The sequence below is a fragment of the Dipodomys ordii genome, unplaced genomic scaffold (assembly GCF_000151885.1).
Source record: "Dipodomys ordii isolate 6190 unplaced genomic scaffold, Dord_2.0 Scaffold188, whole genome shotgun sequence".
NCBI classification, from domain to species: domain Eukaryota; kingdom Metazoa; phylum Chordata; class Mammalia; order Rodentia; family Heteromyidae; genus Dipodomys; species Dipodomys ordii.
In genome coordinates, this window is record NW_012267404.1 from 1029488 (window position 1) to 1049302 (window position 19815).

A 19815-nucleotide genomic window follows, 5' to 3' on the forward strand; every position below is an offset into this window, starting at 1 on the left:
CATGGGGCTTGAACTCTGGGCCTGGGCGCTGTCCCTCAGCTCTTCAGCTCAAGGTGAGCGCTCTACCACTTGAGCTACAGCGCCACTTCTGGTTTTCCAGTGGTTTATTGGAGATAGGAGTCTCACGGTCTCTCCTGCCGGGGCTGGTTTTGAACCGAGATCCTCAGATCTCAGCCTCCTGAGTAGCTAGGATTACAGGCGTGAGCCACCAGCGCCCAGCCCTACAACTGTTTTATGTGTGCTGGTCCTGGGGCTTGAATTCAGGATCTGGGCTCCACTTCTGACTTTTTAGTGATTAAAGTCTCTCAGACTTTCCTAACAATACTAGCTTTGAACTCAGCCTCCTGAGTAACTAGGATTACAGTGAGCCACCAGCACACAGCCACATTCTTCTTTTTTAAAAGTATAAGTTTAATTTAGAAACAAAGAGCTGCATTTGCTCTCAACTCATGAAGTTCCCATTTGACTAAGCTCTTCTGAGTCTTCATTCTCTGACAGCAGATAAAGAGGAGACATGGCAGCTTCTTTGCTTCCTTTCGTATGGTGTACTTTACCATTAGGATGAAAAGATTCAATAATACTTGACTTTGTGAAATTGTGTAAAATTATAAACACATGGTCATAGCATTTTTAAAGTGCTTCAAAATGGAATTATGAATTCATCTTTCTTTTTTTCCTTTTTGGCTTTTGGAGAGTTTCAGGTTGGCCTAACCCTCCTGATTCAGACCTCTTGACTTATAAATAATATCTGTATCTGTAAACTCAAGTTATCTTTTAGTTGTAAATTGCGGCTGGAATTTGAACATGTCCAAAATGTTAAGAAACTTCTAGAATGATGAAGTCATTAAACGTCAAGGAGCCAGCTGTAGGTTACCTTTTATAATTCTGTTTTCACAACTTGATTTCATTGACCTTTGCTTGATGTTTTTTTTTAGGCAGAACTCTACTTGTTTACAAAGTAACACAGAGGTAATATAATCTGTTTTTGCGATACAGTGGCAATGGTAACTTTATTTTTTCCCCTTATTTTAAAAAAGAAAGTCAACAAGTTTAAGTGCCTTACAATTATATTTCTTAGAAATAACTTTATTATATATCACTGGCAATAACATTCATCATTAAGAGGTTGACACAGATACTTAGATTTGTCTTTAGATTTAAGTACTAAAGTCCTTAGAAATGGAGGTTTGCTCAAGTGGTAAAGCATCAGCTGTGAGTAAGGAAGAGCCTAAGTTCAAGCTTCAGGATTAGCACACAGACAAAAATAAAATAAAATAAACAATTAAATTAATATTGAAGTTCAGTTCAGCATCACTTCAAGTTCACCAATCAATTATAATTCTACTCAATCTTAACAGCACAACTATTTTATGACTGAAAAAGAAGTTTATTAGCAGAGGATCACAATAGCTCAATAGCTATGTGCATATGACCATATAAAATGATGCCTATCAAAATAAATTCCAAAAAATGGAAACAAGAATTTCTTTTTTAGTGTACTGTTTACAACTATTTCTTTTTTCTTTCTTTCTTTTTTCCTTTGGTTTATTCCCTGTTGTCACTTGTGCTTTTATTTCTGTGCCCTTTGTCATAAATGTAAGTTTATCTGATCTGGGGAAGGGAAGGGAAATCTCAGAAATGGTAGGGCAAAGGGTGAAACGAAGGCAACAGTGATACTAGACACTGTGTTGGGGGGAGGGGAGTTACGGTGGGGGAAAGTGGGAAAACATGGAGGGGTAACACTGTTCAAAAGGAAATGTACTCATTACCTTAGTTATGTAACTGTAACCCCTGAGTATATTACCTTTACAATAAGATTAAAAAGAACAGGGAAGCTTTTATGAAGCCATAGTAAAAATACCCAATATATAACTCATTTCTAGTAGTCCGCAAGAGAAAATGAGAACTGGTCTCACTTGTGTCAAGTTCAGCTTGATTCTCAGGAGTGGGCATGTAGCTGTACTGGGCGTATTTCTGAGGGGTTATTTCTTTTTCCATCTTACATGACAATGTTAACTGGTGTAAGAATGCACATTGCAAGATACATTATTATTGTTTTGTTTTGAAACTGTGTGGTTAAGTAGCAAATCTGAACAGGGTTTATCCTTTCAATCTAATGGTTTAATGGAACTCACTCTTGCCCCATAAGAAAATACAGCATATTTTGGAAGAAAATACTTAATGATGAAGACATCACCTCAGTGAAAATGAGAAACAGCTTTCTTTTTGGAGATCATGTATAGCTGATTGGAAACCTAGAACACATTTAAGACGAAGGCATGGGGAATTTGGTGGTTGTTGGTTTAGTTGTTGTGGTATTACTATTTCCACTCACCAGCTCGAAGGGGTCGTGGAACTCCCCCAACAAAGATAGTTTTTCTGGGGTCCAAAGGCTGAGAGCCATCCATTACAAAGTCACTGTCACTTAGGTTCCATGGTCGAATTTGCACCTGAAAAAAAGTCGTTTACTTGGTCCTTACTTCATTTCCATCAACTCCCAAATGAGAATAAGTTAACTAAAGACAAACCCATTGATTTGCGCATTTTACAACATGCCAGACCCAAACAAAATCCAGGTAATTAGTTAAAGTAATCTGCTCTGAGGGAAGCTACTCAACATGTAGACATATACCACGAAGCCTTTGGAAAATACCTGTTATTTGTTTTTTAAAGGCAGTTTTTGAGAAACAGATTCTGGGTTTGGTATCAAACTCCATTTTAAACCACCACAGACTGATTAATACCTGTCACAGTAAACCATTTATTTTTTTAAGAGCCCACTAAAGGAGGAGACCAGGAACATTAGGGGTAGTGTATAAGAATTTTCTGCATGTCCAGTTTTAATTCTTATCACTTCACCAATTTAAAATACCTAATCTTTCAGCAATATGACAAAGAAATTAATGATAATCAAGTTAGTAAAGAGTTACCAGCTATCAAACCCAGATGCACATACAGCATCATCTATAATTTTCCTGAATAAGATCATGAATAAAGTCAAGCCTAGAAACTTCAGTAAAAGTTTAAAGAATAGAAAAAGAAAACATTTATGGCATATATCTTTCTACTTGGTAATTTCTCCTCAAAGAGCTAGAGTTTAACTGGGATTCTGGCTTCCTGTCCACAGTTTGTACTTTTTTAAAATCTGTAAATGCCAGTACTGGGGCTTGACCTCCAGACCTGGATGTTAACCCAGAGCTTTTTCTGCTCAAGGCTAATGCTCTACCACTGGAGCCACACCTCCATTTCCAGATTTCTTGTAGTTAATTAGGGATAATTGTCTCACAGACTTCCTGTCTGGACCAAGATCCTCAGATCTCAGCCTCCTGAGTAGCCAGGATTAAAGATAGAAAGTACTGGTGTCCAGCTTACACTATTTTATCATACATTAAAAATAAGGTATTTCATGGGACTGGGAAGGTGGCTCAGTGGTAGAGCACTTGCCTTGCATGCCAGAGGCCCTGGGTTGGATTCCTCAGTACCACATAAGAAAAAAGCCGGAAGTGGCGCTGTGGCTCAAGTGGTAGAGTGCTAGCCTTGAGCTGAAGAGCTGAGGGACAGCGTCCAGGCCCAGAGTTCAGGCTCCACGACCGGACCCCCCCAAAAAAAATATATATATAAATAAATAAATATTAAAATGTGATCTCTTAAGGGACAAAAATGGCTATTTTGTTCACTACCTTCCATTTAGTACATTGAAACTACATCTTTTTAGACTTTCCAGGAAAAAGAGCATAGCTTCCAAAGTCAAGCTCTAAGAAGCTCTGGGCTGACTTGCAAATTCAAAGCAATAAATATGATTTACTATGAACAGGACATACTTTCTTTCATTTTAGAGGAGCAATTACTTCATTAGAGAAATCACTGTGATAGAAGGTGCCAAAATCATAAATTTAGACTAAGAGTTCAAGGAAAAAATCAATTAATCAAGAAAACCAGAAGACTTCCTACCTGGGATATATATAGCACACACGATGCCATGGCTTCCATGACACACAAAATCAGACTTGACGGGGCTAAAGCAAAATTATAGTTATGTCTTAGGAAGCAGGTGAGAATGAAAATAGTCTTAGTAAACATATCACAATCAAAAAGATTTGGGGTAACACAATCAAGATCCCCTACAACAGCACTTTTCTATTTTTCCTAATTGTTGAGACAGTCTTGCTACTATGTAACCCAGAATAGCCTCAACTTACATTCCCTTCGCTTTGTCCTCTCAATTGCTGAGATTTCAGATTCTCCCACCAAACTTAATTTTTTTCTATTCTAATTCATGCATTTGTGCCCCAACTACCAATATAACGATTCCACCAATGTCACATAAATACACATCTATGTTTACATTGTTGCTTTTCCCAAAAATGTCTGTTGCTCATGCTATACCACTCTAATGGCTAACTTCAAACTGCCTTCATTCTTCATGCCCTAGTTCAAATGACTCAACATTCAGGATGTTTTCTTTTATTACCCTAGGTATATATGGATGCTCTAAGGTCCATAATTAGTATTACATTTTCAAGGTTTTGTCATTTTTCTTAGCTTAACATATATTTGAACATCCTTTATGCACTAGTCTGTGTAGATACTTTGTATATATTTAAATACTTGTTTTGGCTACTTGATTTATATTAGTAACTTTTTGTTACAGATTTTTGTCATTTCAAAGTCCTGATTCACTGTAGCAAGTACTTTGCCTTGACCTCAGTAGTCCCAGGAAGGCATTTAAAACAGATACCTGGGCTGGGAATGTGGCTTAGTGGTAGAGTGCTCACCTAGCACACATGAAGCCCTGAATTCGATTCCTCAGTACCACATATACAGAAAAAGGCAGAAGTGATGCTGTGGCTCAAGTGGTAGAATGTAGCCTTGAGCAAAAAGAAGCTCAGAGACAGTGCCCAGGCCCTGAGTTCAAGCCCCAAAACTGGCAAAAATAAATCAATGAAACAGATATGGGGGCTGGAGATAGAAATGTAACAGGTATGATTTACTACAGATAATAGTGTAATAAAAGAAGGACCCAGGAAAAAGATGGCATTTGAGAGAATCTTTAAGAAAGGGTAGAAATTTAGATTTGAGATAGGAGCAGGAATATTTCCATTTGATTAAAATTTCAGAAGGTAGAAAAACATTAGAAAAAAATTGAAGGTAAACTGAGATGATCTTAAAACTGAGGCAAAAGTATCTATACTGCTTTTATAACTCAGGAGGAGTGATTCAAAGTGCTAGGGGTATACAAGGATATACACAGATATACATATCATGATATATTTGGGAGCTATGAAACTCCTGTGGTCGGAGAAAGAAAAAAATATATCACTGATCTGAAAGTTCTACAGTAGCTCCCTCCTGTAATTGCTAATTTGTCTTCTCATTCTTTGGGAGGGAAAAGTCAAGAATTAATTAGGCCCCAAGTATAGTCCCTTTTGTCACCTTTTAGGGCCAGATCTATACATGCAATGGTCTAAGTAGAGTCCAACTGTCTCCATAATATAACCTCATGTTCATTAATTTGGGATTCATATGTGTTTCAAAAACAAACCATAATCTTGGACATGTTAAGGAGCCTTCACTGTCAGATTCTGCATTAGGAAAATGATCTGATTAACTTGATCACTCAGTGGAAATGAAATTTGATTTTAGGGGAAGGGATATAGGAGAACAAACGGTAGAAAACCTTCAAGATCATTTTGGAACATGGTGTGTTTCTAAGAAGACATCCAAGAAGAGTCAGTAAGAACTCAATAACAATGTTAAGCACTGGTGGCTTATGCCTGTAATCCCAGCAACTCAGGAGGCTGAGATCTGCGGATCATAGTTCAAAGCCAACCCAGGTAGAAAGTCCCTGTGAGATCTTATTTCCAACTAACCACTCAAAAACCAGAAGTGGAGCTGTGGCTGAAAATGGTAGAGTGCTAGCCTTGAGCAAAATGAGCTCAAAGACAGCTCCCAGGCCCTGAATTCAAGCCCCATGACCAACCAAAAAACAAAACAAAACACAAACTTAATAATAAAATGAAGGCACAGGAGACTATGAAAAGTAGAGTGTAAGTTAGCCAAATCAAGACATAGGCGCAAGGAAGAGTAACAACTCAAAAAACCTGCAAATAAGCTCCAAAGGTTGGATATACCTTATTTCCAAGGTCCTCACTTATTCACAGGGAGTTGGAATGTACCAGAATCTGAAGGGAAGTGTGACCAAATGAGGTTTGGTATGGTAGATATAGAGCTAAAGCCAAAAAAGAGGTTTTAAAAATGGAACCCCAAATTGGATCCAGTTCATTAAAAATGACAGGCACCTAGGGACTTTTATGTTTCTTCTCCTAAGTTTTATTCAAACTATTGGTGCTGAAAATTATGCCTGGGTCAAAGAAATGTGTGTCTGGCAGTCACCATCCAGAATTTGCCAAGCCCCAACAAAACTGCTTTGCTTGAGTTCAGAAAATGGAAATTGCAATAAGGCAGAAGCACAAATAATGAAAGTGGCTATCTCTATAAACATTTCCAAAATAGATAATTACACTAATTATTTTCAAAAGTTCTCCAAGCTGGGCATTGGTGGCTCAAGCCTGAAATCCTAGGTACTCAGAAACCTAAGATCTGAGGATCATGGTTCAAAGCCAGTCCAAGCAGGAAACTCTGTGAGATGGTTATCTCCAATTAACCACCAGAAAACCAGAGTGGCATTGTGGCTCAAAATGATAGAATGCTAGTCTTGAGCACAAGAGCTCAGGGACAGTACCAGGCCCTGAGTTCAAACCCCACAACTGACCACCACCACTAACAAAAAGTCCTTCAAGCAAAGAGGAACACACATGTTTAAAGTGAGAACTTTCTATAGCAATGTGCTACCTCTACCCCACCTGTGTCTGCAGGCCCTGCAGTGTTCTCTCCCTAGCCCAAGAGACCTGTCCAGGTGTGGGCCTGTACTGTAGGACATATTATTCTCTATCTCCTGCACAGTCTGTGACATAAGCCCTGCCTGCTCACCTTTAGTCTCCTTACCTCAATTCAACAGCTTCTTTACTATGGATAAAATTACCCCAATGTATACACCTCTACTTCTCTGCCTTCTTATATATAAATATATCCATATTTATATATATACATAACTATATAATGTCCTATAGTGCATGACCAAGCCAACCTCAACCCTTCCTTGATCATCCTACACACACACACACACACAGATGTGCCAGTGCCAAAGGCTCTCCAGAGGTTGACTATTTACCTACACACATCCAAATCTATCAAATTCATTACACATTTTCTAATCTCACACTACTCCAAAGGGACTTAAATCATTTCATATTCATTAGTTATGCAGATGAGCTGCTACACACTTCTAGTCACTCTTCACATCTCGGTATCATACACACTCCCCAAATTTACATAGAGATCAATGTTAACATAGGTTCCTCACTCTTTTCCCTACCTATATGGTGCTGTTGTCCAACATTGTCACTGTTGTTATCAAAATTTGGCAGTGGTTCCAGAATTAGAAAATTACAGCGGCACTTTAACACTAGCTAAAATCCCTATTTCTTTTTCTGCATTAATTATTGCTATGACTTAATAACCTCAAATAATTCCTTTGTCTGCTTTACAATGCCTTCTCTGAATACAAGGCCAAGTCCCCATATCACCCTTTCACAATCAGTTGTATCCTCTTCTCAACAGATGTTACTATGTAGCAAAGTGCTAAGTGTGTCCTGAGTAGGACTGACAACATTATTCAGTTCCATTTGTAAAAGTACATGGCCTCTATCAAATGTTTTCCCCTTCATTTTTCTCTCATCTGAGGCTTCTCAACAACCCACAGAAGAATGAGCATTCTTCCCACTTCCCAGCTGAGGAAACTATAATTCAACAAGGATTATATGATTTATACAGAGCCAAGCAAATAAATGATAGGGCCAAGACTCAGCCGAGAATTTTTATATTTAACCCTCTTTCCCCAGAAACATTTCTGAGAATATACCTAGCTCCAAAGCAAGCCTCATAGCTCTGATGCAAATTTACAGAGGATGCTGAAGGCCCTATGATGTACAGCTTCAGTCTCTCCTACTCTCCACTTCACTATTTTTACTCTATGTCTCACTCCAAGCACCAAACCTTGTCACACACTCACCCCACCTTTACCATTGCTAACTTCCCATGGTCAACCAACTCCATTGCTTTGCTTTGAAATTAGTTTTGCTCTACTTACGCCACCATCATCCAACAATTTATGATTTACTCTTTTTTTTTGCCAGTCTTGGGGCTTGAACTTTGGGCCTAGGCACTGTTCCTGAGCTTCTTTCACTCCAGGTGAGCACTCTAACACTTGAACCACAAGTGGGACACCACCTCTGGCTTTTTTGACTAGTTTATTAGAGGTCTGAGTCTTTCCTGCCCAGGCTGGCTTGGAACCACTATCCTCAAATCTCAGCCTCCTGAGTAGCTATGATTACAGGCATGATCCACTAGTACCGAGCTGATTCACTCATTTCTTAACCACAAACTACGTGCAAATACACCTTTGCTTACATTTTCACATCCATGTTCTCTGTCCTTCCCCCTCTCCCTGTTAAAATGATCCATTTTCGACTGTAAGCTCCTGACCCAGAAAGCTCTATTTGAGTACCTGCACAAAGCCTTACATTCAAAGGCACATAAACATTATAATATTGATTAAAAGCTGGTACACTCCTGTCTTTTGACCTAAACTAATAATAAGAAACCAACTGCCAAAAACAATAAGAGAATATTTTTTAACCTCAATTCAGAGTTTCTTAATAGGAATTAGTTTATCAGGGTTATAAAGTGGAAAAGACAAAAGCACATTGGTTTACCTGTGATCCCCAAATGAACACAAATGACTGGGTGATTTCTTATTAGTTTCCCATCAGCAACAGTTCTACTACACAGCAAGGCCAACCCAGAAAAAAGAATTCTAGTCACCAGCATTCCCATTATAGGAAAAGGAGATACACAGTGTCAAATTGCACTTAGATTTGTGCTCTGGAAAAGTAGCAGCTGGCTGTACATGACTTACCGGTTTATCCTTGATAGTGGGGCTTGACACACACAGGTATAGCTTCCCATCTTCTTCTAGGCAGGCATCTATCAGAGCTTGCACTGAGCTCTCCTCCTGGAACAGTAGAAAGGCATAGCCTTGGGGAGAACAAAAACAAAAGGGTAGGAGAGAAATGAGTAAATTAAAACGATGTGCAAATAAAAAAATCTGTTACTTCATTATGGCAAATTCTTACTAACCTAGGAAGTTCAAGAGGGACAAATGGACTTGCAACCTTGAGTGCCAGGTGCGGTTAAGAGCTCATAGACATTTCCTCAATTAAGGGAACACCAATATAACTTTGTTCAATTCTTTTTTTTGGGGGGGGGGCGTCCGGTCGTGGGGCCTGAACTCTGGGCTTGGGCGCTGTCCCTCAGCTCTTCAGCTCAAGGCTAGTGCTCTACCACTTGAGCCACGGCACCACTTCTGGCTTTTTTTCCTTTTTGCTTATGTGGTGCTGAGGAATCAAACCCAGGGCCTCATGCATGCAAGGCAAGCGCTCTACGACTGAGCCACCTTCCCAGCCCAACTTTGTTCAATTCTTGCAACTACTCAGAGGAGCAATTTCCAAACAAGAGGTATCTTCATGATTAATGACAACAGGTAGATGCAATATGGGCCTAGGCCACAGGTAGCAGCCAGGAAACAAACATCACTTGCCCTCTAAGTTCCACCAGGCAATTTGGTTTCACACATGCTAAGGGGCTGAGTGTTCCAAGTACAGAATGAAAGAAGCCAAACCAAAAATATCATGTCCAGAATAGGCTATGAGAAGCATATCAAGATAAATAATAGTTTAAGGCTGATGGAAACAGACACAGTTTTTTAAAAAAATCATTTTGTTTACAAACAAAATTGTGAGGCCCAGGTTGGCCTCAAACTCATGATCCTCCTGTTTTTAGCCTCTCATATTCTAGAATTATAGGCATGTATCACCATGCCCAGCTGGATAGTGTTTCTTTTTTTTGGGGGGGGTAATAAGATTTTCTAAAATTGACTGTGGTGATGGTTGCACAAGTCTGTGAACAGAAAAATCATTGAATTAAACATACTAAGTTGGTGAACTGAATGATTTGTGAATTATACCTCAACATAGCTTTGCAGGTGTGTTTTTACACATTACTGCAGCTATTATTGTTATTTCTCTAAAGAGATATTCTCTTGATGGAGTACACAATCTAGGATGTAAAGATTGAAGGATTTCCATGGGTTTCCATGGATATATTCAGACTTTATAGATACATATATATGCAAAACTAAAGTTTAAACTCAGGGATGCACTTGCTAGAGCAGGAGCTCTACCATTTAAGTGATGCCTCTTGCTCTTTTGCTTTATTTTCAAATAGGGGCTTGCTTTTATATCTGAGTCAGCCTAGATCTCAATCCTCCTATTTATGCTTACTGTATAGCTGCGATGACAGGTATGTACCACTATGCCAAGTTGTTTTATTGGTTGAGATAAGGTCTCATGAACTTTGTGCCTCGGGCTGGCCTTGAACCATGAACCTCCCAATCTCCAACTCTTGATCAACTAGAACTATAAGTGACGCTACTGCATGGCTGTAATACAATATTTTAAATCAACATGTAATAATTATACATGTTTATGAGTGTGATAATTTGAAATGCATGCAATATATAATGATAAAACCCTGGTACTTAAGCATATACCATTTCCTCTTTTTTTGTGTGTGCTAGTCCTAGGGCTTGAACTCAAGATCTAGGTGCTGTCTCTGAGTTTTTTCCTCAAGGTTAGTGCTGTACCACTTGAGCCACAGCTCCACTTTTGGCTTTTTGGTGGTTAATTGGAGATAAGAGTATGGGGGAGAGGGGTGGAACGTAGTTGTGGAGATGGGAGGGAAGGGATGGTAGAGGAAAAACAAAGGAGGAGGAAACAATGCTTGATAAGAAATGTACTCATTACCTTGCTCATGCGATTGTAAACCCTCTGTACAGTATTTTCACAATAAAAAAACTTATTTTTTTAAAAAAGAGTATCACAGACTTTCCTACCTGGCCTGGCTTTGAATCTCAATCCCAGATCTCAGCCTCCTGAGTAACTAGGATTATAGGCATGAGCCACTGGCATCTGACTCCTCTTTTTCTTTTTGCTCATTCTTTCATTCACAGCTGGTGGTTTACTCGAACCATATCTCCAGTTCCAGCTTTTTGCTGGTTAGTTGGAGATAGGAGCTGGCTTCAAACTGCACAGAGATTCCTAGATCTCAGCCTCCTGAATAGTTACGATTATAGGCATGAGGGCTGGGAAGGTGGCTCAGTGGTAGAGCACATGCCTTGCATGCCAGAGGCCCTGGGTTCAATTCCTCAGCACCACATAAGCAAAAAGAAAAAAGCTGGAAGTGGCACTGTGGCTCAAGTGGTAGAGCACTAGCCTTGAGCTGAAGAGCTAAGGGACAGCGCCCAGGCCCAGAATTCAGGCCCCATGACCGGACCCCCCCCCAAAAAAAAAATGATTATAGGCATGAGCCACCAGCATCTATCAGTGCTCTATGCTGGAAAGCTTCAAACTCTTTTCTTTTAGTTCTTTATCATAGACAGAGCACAAGTCTAGCATAAAAGAGGTCTTAGATTCAATCCTCAGCAAAAATAAAATAAAATATGTAAGTAATTACTGTGAACTATAGTCACCCTACTAGAACAGCCAATTTTGTTCAGTTCAATTTAATAAAATGTATTAAGTAATAGTTACAAGTGGGACACAATCTATGAATTATGGGAACATTGACATGAATCAGACCAAGTTCCTGCTGTCAAGAATTAATGTAGCATAATAAACAAATATTTAGACAATCACAAAACAGGGCAAGAAATGGGGACAAGAAGTATCACAGGGGGGCTGTGAAGATGGCTCAGTGGTAGATCGCTTGCCTTGCATGCCTGAGGCCCTGGGTTTGATTCCTTAGCACCACATAAGCAAAAAGAAAAAAGTCAGAAGTGGTGCTGTGGCTCAAATGGTAGAGCGCTATCCTTGAGCTGAAGAGCTGAGGGACAGCGCCCAGGCCCAGAGTTCAGGCCCCACGACCGGACCCAAAAAAAAAAAAAGAAGTATCACAGGAACCCAAAAGAGCAAGGGCTCTGAGTTGGGAGAAGCAGCAAAGACTTCAGAGAGAGTAACAGATGTTCATGAGGCCAACACTGGCATTCTTGAATGACAGCTGAGCAAAGACCCATCATGAGCTAGTCTAAACCTGAGCACATAATATTCAATCTCTTTACAATACTGATAGCTTGGCTAAATATCTCATCTGTCATCTCAATTTCAAGTCCTGCTACTGACCTCAAAAGAAATCATTACGAATACTGTTCTTCTCTGGTGCACTTTAAATGTAGAGAAGAATAAGAAGCCATGAATAAAGAAGATTCTCACACATCAAATCAAGGTGCTTAACAGATAATCAAATAGCTAAGACACAAAGTTCTCTGGAGTTCTGGCCATATAATATCCTGTCATATAACAATAACAATTCTTTTGTAGCCATCTTAAGAATGGCTATTCCTTTTAGCCTTTTCTCCAACTCTCTTCATCCATTATATAGAGCGTACAACCGAGCACAGCAGGAAAGACTAGCTACTGCCCAACACACCACACCAGAGCAGCCACTACAACCAGTAGAAGCCACTGAGCTGAATGGGTGGCTTGGGAGATTCAAGAAAGAGAATGTCACTGGGCATCAGTGGCTCATGCCTGTAATCCTAGCTATTCAGGAGGCTGAGGCCTGAGGATTGCAGTTTGAAGCCATCCCGGCAGAAAAGTGAGACTCTGGAGACTCTGGAGGTGGCACTGTGGCTCATATGGTAGAGTGCTAGCTTTGAGCATAAAGATGCTCAGGGTCAATGCCCAGGCCCTGAGTTCAAGCCCTACAACCAAAAGCAATAGATGAGCGCCGGTGGCTCACACCTTTAATCCTAGCTACTCAGGAGGCTGAGATCTGAGAATTGTAGTTCAAAGTCACCCCGGACAGGAAATTCCATGATATTCTCATCTCTAATAAACCACTCAGAAAACCGGAAGTGGTACTGTGGCTTAAGTGGTAGAGCACTGGCCTTGAGCTGAAGAGCTGAGGGATAGCATCCTGGCCTATGACCGACCAAAAAAGAGAAAAAGAGAGAGAGAGAGAGAGAGACAGACAGACAGACAGACAGACAGACAGACAGACAGAATGTCTAATTGTCAGGACTGAGAGCTATTTTCATGCTGTGTTTCCAGAACAGATCAAAGGAGTTATCAGGTGTTTACGTAGAAAAAAGAAAACCTTAACTGAAAACATAAAAAAGGTAATATACTATTGCTTCATACCCCTTCTCCTTTGAAAACAGTATCAAACAAACTATCACTACGTCATAGAAAATCTATTAGAAATGTAGGGTTTTCATTTAATATGAGAACATTGATCCTACTTGCCAAACAGAATATGGGAGAACAGTTACAAATGTAAATATCACAAAAGGAAGGTTTCAGAAGGTCCCCGTAAGCCGCCTGCCTGAGCAGGTTAAATTCTGACACGGGTCTTTCATGAAGGTGCTATGAATCATACTGGATATCTTGACCTTAGCGAGGAGCCTGTCTACTTATACATTGTACACAAGCACATTGTAAAGGCCTAGAATTAAAGTGCTAGGGTATACTCAAGTAAGCTAGGCTTTCTCTAGCCCCTTGTTTCTGGAAGACCTACAAGCTGACAGTATGCTTCTTCTACATTACTGCCTACCCTCTGTCATCTTCCACATCAAATCCAATTTTGAGCTGAGCTTGATCAGCAGAAGGGAGAAAGGTTGGCTCTCCATAGCAACTGAATAGTTACCAAAAAAGTGTGAATACTTTCACTTAGCCCTGCATGTCTACATTAGCAGCAGATGGATTAAAAACAACTGGGAGTTATAAATAGAAGTCTCACAAACAGGTTCCTGGGTTCAAATCCCAGCCCTGGTTAATATGAGGTAGAACTTAAATAAATGATTTACTAAGTGGTCCATTCCACATGGTAGGATGAAAAGCATTCTCTGGATGAGAAGTGAGGAGGTTTGGATTTGGATACTAGTCCTAACATTCAGTAGCTGTCTGGTTATGATACCTAATCAGTGACATTTATTGAGAATTTACTGTATACCAAGCATGGATCTTAAATCTTTGTATATATTACTTTGTTTCATCTTCACATACAGCCTATGAAGGAAGTATGATGTTAAGTTCTGTTTTACAGTTCCAGAAATTGCACAGAGCAATTAAGTGTCTTATTTAGTATGTCATCAGAATATAATTTTAATGTTTCAGCTGTGTGTCAGTGGCTCACATCTGGAATTCTAGCAACTCAAGAGGCTGAGATCTGAGGATTTAGGTAGGAAGCTAGGCTAGGCAAGAAAGTCTGTGGGACTCTATCTCTAATTAGCCACCAAAAAGGAAGAAAGTACAGGTGTGGCTCAAGTGGGAGAGCACCAGTCTTGAGCAAAAAAGTTGAGGGAGTGACAAGGCCCTAAATTCAAGCCCCAGTACTTAAGAATTGTCCTAGTATCGTCCAATCACTAAGTATTTGTCCTAGTACCTTACTGAGATGTAGAATGTAAGTTAACGTGTAGAAGTGCTTTGTAAACAAGGGTGTCATGAAACTGTTGAGTTTTTGTTTACTGCATTTTTCTATTATGTATGTGAACCTCAGTTCCACTTCCAGTTTTGTGATGGTTAATTAGAGATAAGAGTTTCAGGACCTTTCTTGCAGTAGCTGGATTCAAATCAGGATCCTCAGATTTCAGCCTTCTGAGTAGCTAGGATTAAAGGCATGAGCCACCAGTGTCCAGCCTGGAAACTCCTTATTAAAGTTACTTGACATCTTCTATTATTTTAGATGATAGAAAAAAATGATTTGGGCCAAAACTTATCAACTTCTTCCATTTTCTCTTGTACTCAGCCAGTAAAAGATGAGAGCATTAAAAAAAAATGCTTCCAGTATTAGAAACAGTGGCTTGCGGAGTGCAGGCGGTACTCAGAGATATAGTAAACTATGTGGAACCCTCAGTGCAGAACCAATCTATGACAGGAGGTGTGTGCTTTGGGGGAAACAGGACAAATTCTCAGTCACTGCCACCATCAATGACCCTGGCTTACAAGCAGAATGGATAGCAGGAAATTCCTTGCTTTCTCAAAAGTGCCAAATAGGTTGGAGGAGGAAGAATGACCAGCGAGGGATTTTTAGACAAGCATAGATTGGCCAATGCAATTTTCTTGGAACAGGAAGGTCACAGAAGTGATCTAATTAGGATAATTCCATTTTATTTGGCTAGTTTTTTTGGAAAGGTAAGTTTAATTAAAAGGTTTCTTTCTTTTAATAACTGAAAACACATTAACAGTAACAACCTCTAAATGTTCTTGGCTATCTTTCAAAAACAACGCTTCCTGAACTCTTAAATACATAATTTTGTGAGCTAGAATTTGAATCCTAGTATAAATAGCAATCACCACCAAATTTACTACAACTACCATGTACTCAGTGTTCAAAATGTTCTGGGTACTTTTCAATACACATATTACATCTGTTACTTTATTTCATCCTCACAGCATCTCTATGAAGTAAATACAGTTGTTATTAATACTATTTTAGAGATGAGGAAATTCAGGGTCTAAGAAGTTAAAGGGACTTTTCAGATTAAAACCTGAGATTCAAGTTCAGGATTAAAATTTGGGCCATATCCCAGAGTCTCTCACCCTTATCCATTAATTTATACTTTCAGCCTAAAAACAGCAAGGTAAAAACTTCAATGTCACTAACAAATAAAGACTTGCCTTATTTATAAGAACAGTCATAAAATGTCATTGTGAATGTGACCATTTTGACAGTATTTTAGTAGCGGTAAGTTATCCACACTTTAATCCTACAATTTAAGTCATATGCAGATTGAATTTTTCTAAAGTCCACAAAAACTGTATTCAGATGAGTTGGAATGATGAATTTCAAGATAACCGGGGCAGGTTTAGGTTTTTTAGGTCAGTCAATTTTTTTATGTTGAGCCAAGTTGCTTGTTGGTATCAATGTATTTTTCAGTTATACATTTAAAATAAGTGCTCTTCCAGAAAATTGGAAGTTTTGAGGACTTTTCCCGCCATTGACCTGTGTCCTCTGTACTCCTTCTCCTAGTAAGATGCCTGGAACTGAAGAAAGTGGCACAAATCTGGAGTTGGAGGATCAAGATGCTGAAGCCAACTAGGCCTTCTTCCCCATCAAGGTGCAGCTTGATAGAAAGTCTTAAATAAATTCTAGAGTTCTAACACACATATGTGTGTGTGTGTGTCTGTGTGTGTGTGTGTGTGTGTGTCTGTGTTGGTACTGCAGTTTCAACTCAGGGCCTCTCACTCTTCCTTGGCTTTTTTACTTAATACTGGCACTCTACCACTTGAGCCACAACTCCACTTCCAGCTTGAAGATGAGTCTCACAGACTTTTCTACAACGGCTGGTTTCAAAGCAAGATCCTCAGATATCAGCCTTCTGAATAGTTAGGATTTCAGACATGAGCCACCACCAGTGCCTGGCTACACTTTATTCTTAAATGGGTCACTGAGAAAAATAACTGAGAAAGTAAATGTGGCAAATTGAATGATCTGAAAAGCAAGGGTTTATGGGTATTCATTATATTACTCTTATAACTATTTTTTGACTGTTTCAAATTTTTCAACATGAACAATTGTGGAAAAGAAAGAAAATTAAAAGTACAATATTTTTCTAGAAAAGAGGGTAATATACTCTCCCATTGTATAAAAAGATGTGCAGGTTCTGGCTTTGCTTTTACTTCCAGTGGTGGGTCATTTTTAAAAGACCCAACAGTTCTTAAAATCAATGAATGCTATTAGTGATTTCTATGTTTCAGGTAACAGCTGCAAATGGAAAATAATTTCAGGTTGTTGGGCTGCATCCCAGCTGCACTCATAAAATGGTTGCTCAATCAGAAATAGCTGGCTTCCCATCGAGACCAGTGGCAGAAGGAAAAGTTGATAGCTTGAACAGGCAGAGAGCTCTCTCCTCTCAGAAAATCCAGCCTCCTTAATTACCAATGACCTTCCTAGAGAGACTGAAAGGCACCTTCCAGCTAGGGCTGCCTTAGTTCAGACTGTTTTTTTTTTTTTTTTTTGGCCCAAGCAGTCTGTTGCAAACATTCTCTCTGACCTTGGTTTTCAGGTCAGAAGACTTACCTGGTTTGCCTAAGGAGATCTGACTTTGGATTCAGCTCAAGAGAATCAAATATATCTGGGAGGGACAAGGCATAATACTATGCACTGAAGTTACAAAGATGAATAAGCCAAAAGAACCCTGCCTTGGATAATCTGTTTGTCAATGACTACTTACATAAAAGTGCTATATTGGGGGGTATGTCCTACAGAACACGGGTAAGGAACAAATGGAAGAGATTTATCCAAACATCAAGGAAAGCAATAGAACAAAGGTGATATCTAATCTGTGGAATGATTACTTTTCCAGGAAGTAAAGACATTCTGAGTTCAGGAAAGAGAACAGGCACTGACATGGAAAGACCAAAGGGGTTGGCTCTCTGGAGAGCTAAGCAGAATTTGTGGTTTAGAGCATAGCACTTGGGGGAAATTAATCCACTTATCAATCCTGTCTGCTGCCAGATAAACACAATGGTCTATGAGCTAGATCTCTGGTTTATCTTCCTCTTGGATGAGAACATCTAAACCCTCATATACCCTAGATGCTGCAGGGGAAATTGACACGAGCAAATCCTTGTGCTCAGTAAGCTTATATGATAGTTAAAGATGGTCATGAAGCATAAGTACACAGAGGACTTTAACCTAGGAACAATGTATGAAAGCTCCTGAGTTATTTTTAAAAGTGTATTTCTAAAAGTTGAATGTCAAAGAAAGAAGAACAATTACTTTTGGCGAAGAAGCCATAGATAGGGAATGAAGAAAAATGAGGTGGTGACCCTGGGGCCAGATTTTATGCTCAGGTAAAAACACAACACGGAAGGAGATTCCAAGAGAAGAAATTATTCCAAGTTAAAATGTAGAAATGGCTCTGAAAATAGATACTGTCCAAGTCCATGGATTCCTAAACATTCCCTTTGGTGCCACAACCAAACATGACTTTGACTATATTTACTACACAGAGGCAAGACAAACATTTTGGTTCTAGCTTGTTTTATGTTTTCTATTATGTTAATAACTGCTTCTTTGTGGGCTTGTCGTCAGTAGGGAGGAGTGGTGGTATTTGAGAATGAATAGCAACAACAAAAAAGTTTGCTGAGCAGAACCGCTTCAGAAATGAAAACCGGCAATCCACTTCCTGTGTACTCAGTAAAGCCCTGCCGTCCAGGGCAGTGACCTGGACATTTGGCCTTAAAATCTGCTCTGTTTACATAATCACACATTCCCTATATAAAGAGGTCCTTGTGAAGTCTGCCAATCTGTCAGTTCTAGTCACAGTCAGTTCTAACAAGCACCTGACCAAGGAAAACAGACTAGACCAAGGGGTGTAGAAGGGAACTGGTCAGACCAGTTGGACAATTTTATTATTACTAAGCATTATATTTTCATGGGAAGAGGCAAGGATTAGCATTATTTAACCCTTAGTAACCCCAAATTCTGAGTTGGTGTTTACATGCACTGTCTCGTGTAATCCTCTTAACAACCTAATACTAATAGTCCTAATACTGCTACTAGTATGTACTGAGGTGAGTAAACTGAGGCTCAGAGATTAAAATCACTTATTCAGTATCACTTAGACAGTACTGTTGGTGCCAAGTCCAAATCCAGAAACCTAGTCTATTCCACTACTTGTTGCATTTTTCACAATATTTCAGACAACTAGTGAGTTCTACTTTACCCCAGTAAATGTTCCCATACAGATGGATGGGACTTTAGCCCAGCCCTACACTGAGTTCTGACAAGTAATTGCTTCTTTTCTCTGGACTTGAATACTCCAGTTCTTGGATGCTGCCTCCAATGTATTACCTCTGTGCCACAGTTTCCCCTCTAACACTAAGGCCATTCTATTTGAAAGACAATCCAGATCTGTGCTCAGCTTTCAAGAACTTTCACCAGATCCTGCCAGCCAACTTCCTATTTCCTTTTTTTTTTTCTTTCTTTTTGTGGGTCCTGGGACTTGGTCCTGGGCACTGTCCCTGTACCTCTCTGTGCTCAAGGCTAGCACTCTACTACTACAGCCACAGCACCACTTCTGGCTTTTTCTGTTTATATGGCACTGAGGAATTGAACCCAGGGCTTCCTGCATGCTAGGCAAGCACTCTACCACTAAGCCACCCAGTCCCCCATTTCCTTTTTTTCTTTTTTGGTTGGTTTTGGGGCTTGAACTCTGGGCCTGGGCGATGTCCCTCAGCTCTTCAGCTCAAGGCGAGTACTCTACCACTTGACCCACAGCACTACTTCTGGCTTTCTAGTGGTTTATTGGAGATAAGAGTCTCATGGAGTGGGCTGGGAAGGTGGCTCAGTGTTAGAGTGCTTGCCTTGCATGCATGAGGCCCTGGGTTCGATTCCTCAGCACCACATAAGCAAAAAAGAAAAAAAGCCAGAAGTGGCACTGTGGCTCAACTGGCAGAACGCTAGCCTTGAGCTGAAGAGCTGAGGGACAGCGCCCAGGCCCAGAATTCAGGCCCCACGACCGGACTCTCCCCCCCCCAAAAAAAAAAAGAGAGTCTCATGGACTTTCCTGCCCAGGCTGGCTTTGAACCGTGATCCTCAGATCTCAGCCTCCTGAGTAGCTAGGATTACAGG

General features: G+C 39.9%; 1 protein-coding gene across 1 annotated transcript in view; it reads right to left on the reverse strand.

Moving 5' to 3' along the window:
• Cpeb3 (cytoplasmic polyadenylation element binding protein 3) overlaps nt 1-19815 on the reverse strand; it is a 156896-nt gene that overhangs the window by 40263 nt on the left and 96818 nt on the right. The window contains exons 7-8 of the mRNA XM_013034321.1: nt 9038-9156; nt 2336-2450 (exon numbers count right to left, since the gene is read on the reverse strand). Coding sequence (XP_012889775.1) covers nt 2336-2450; nt 9038-9156 — 234 coding nt within the window. The remainder of the gene's footprint in view (nt 1-2335; nt 2451-9037; nt 9157-19815) is intronic.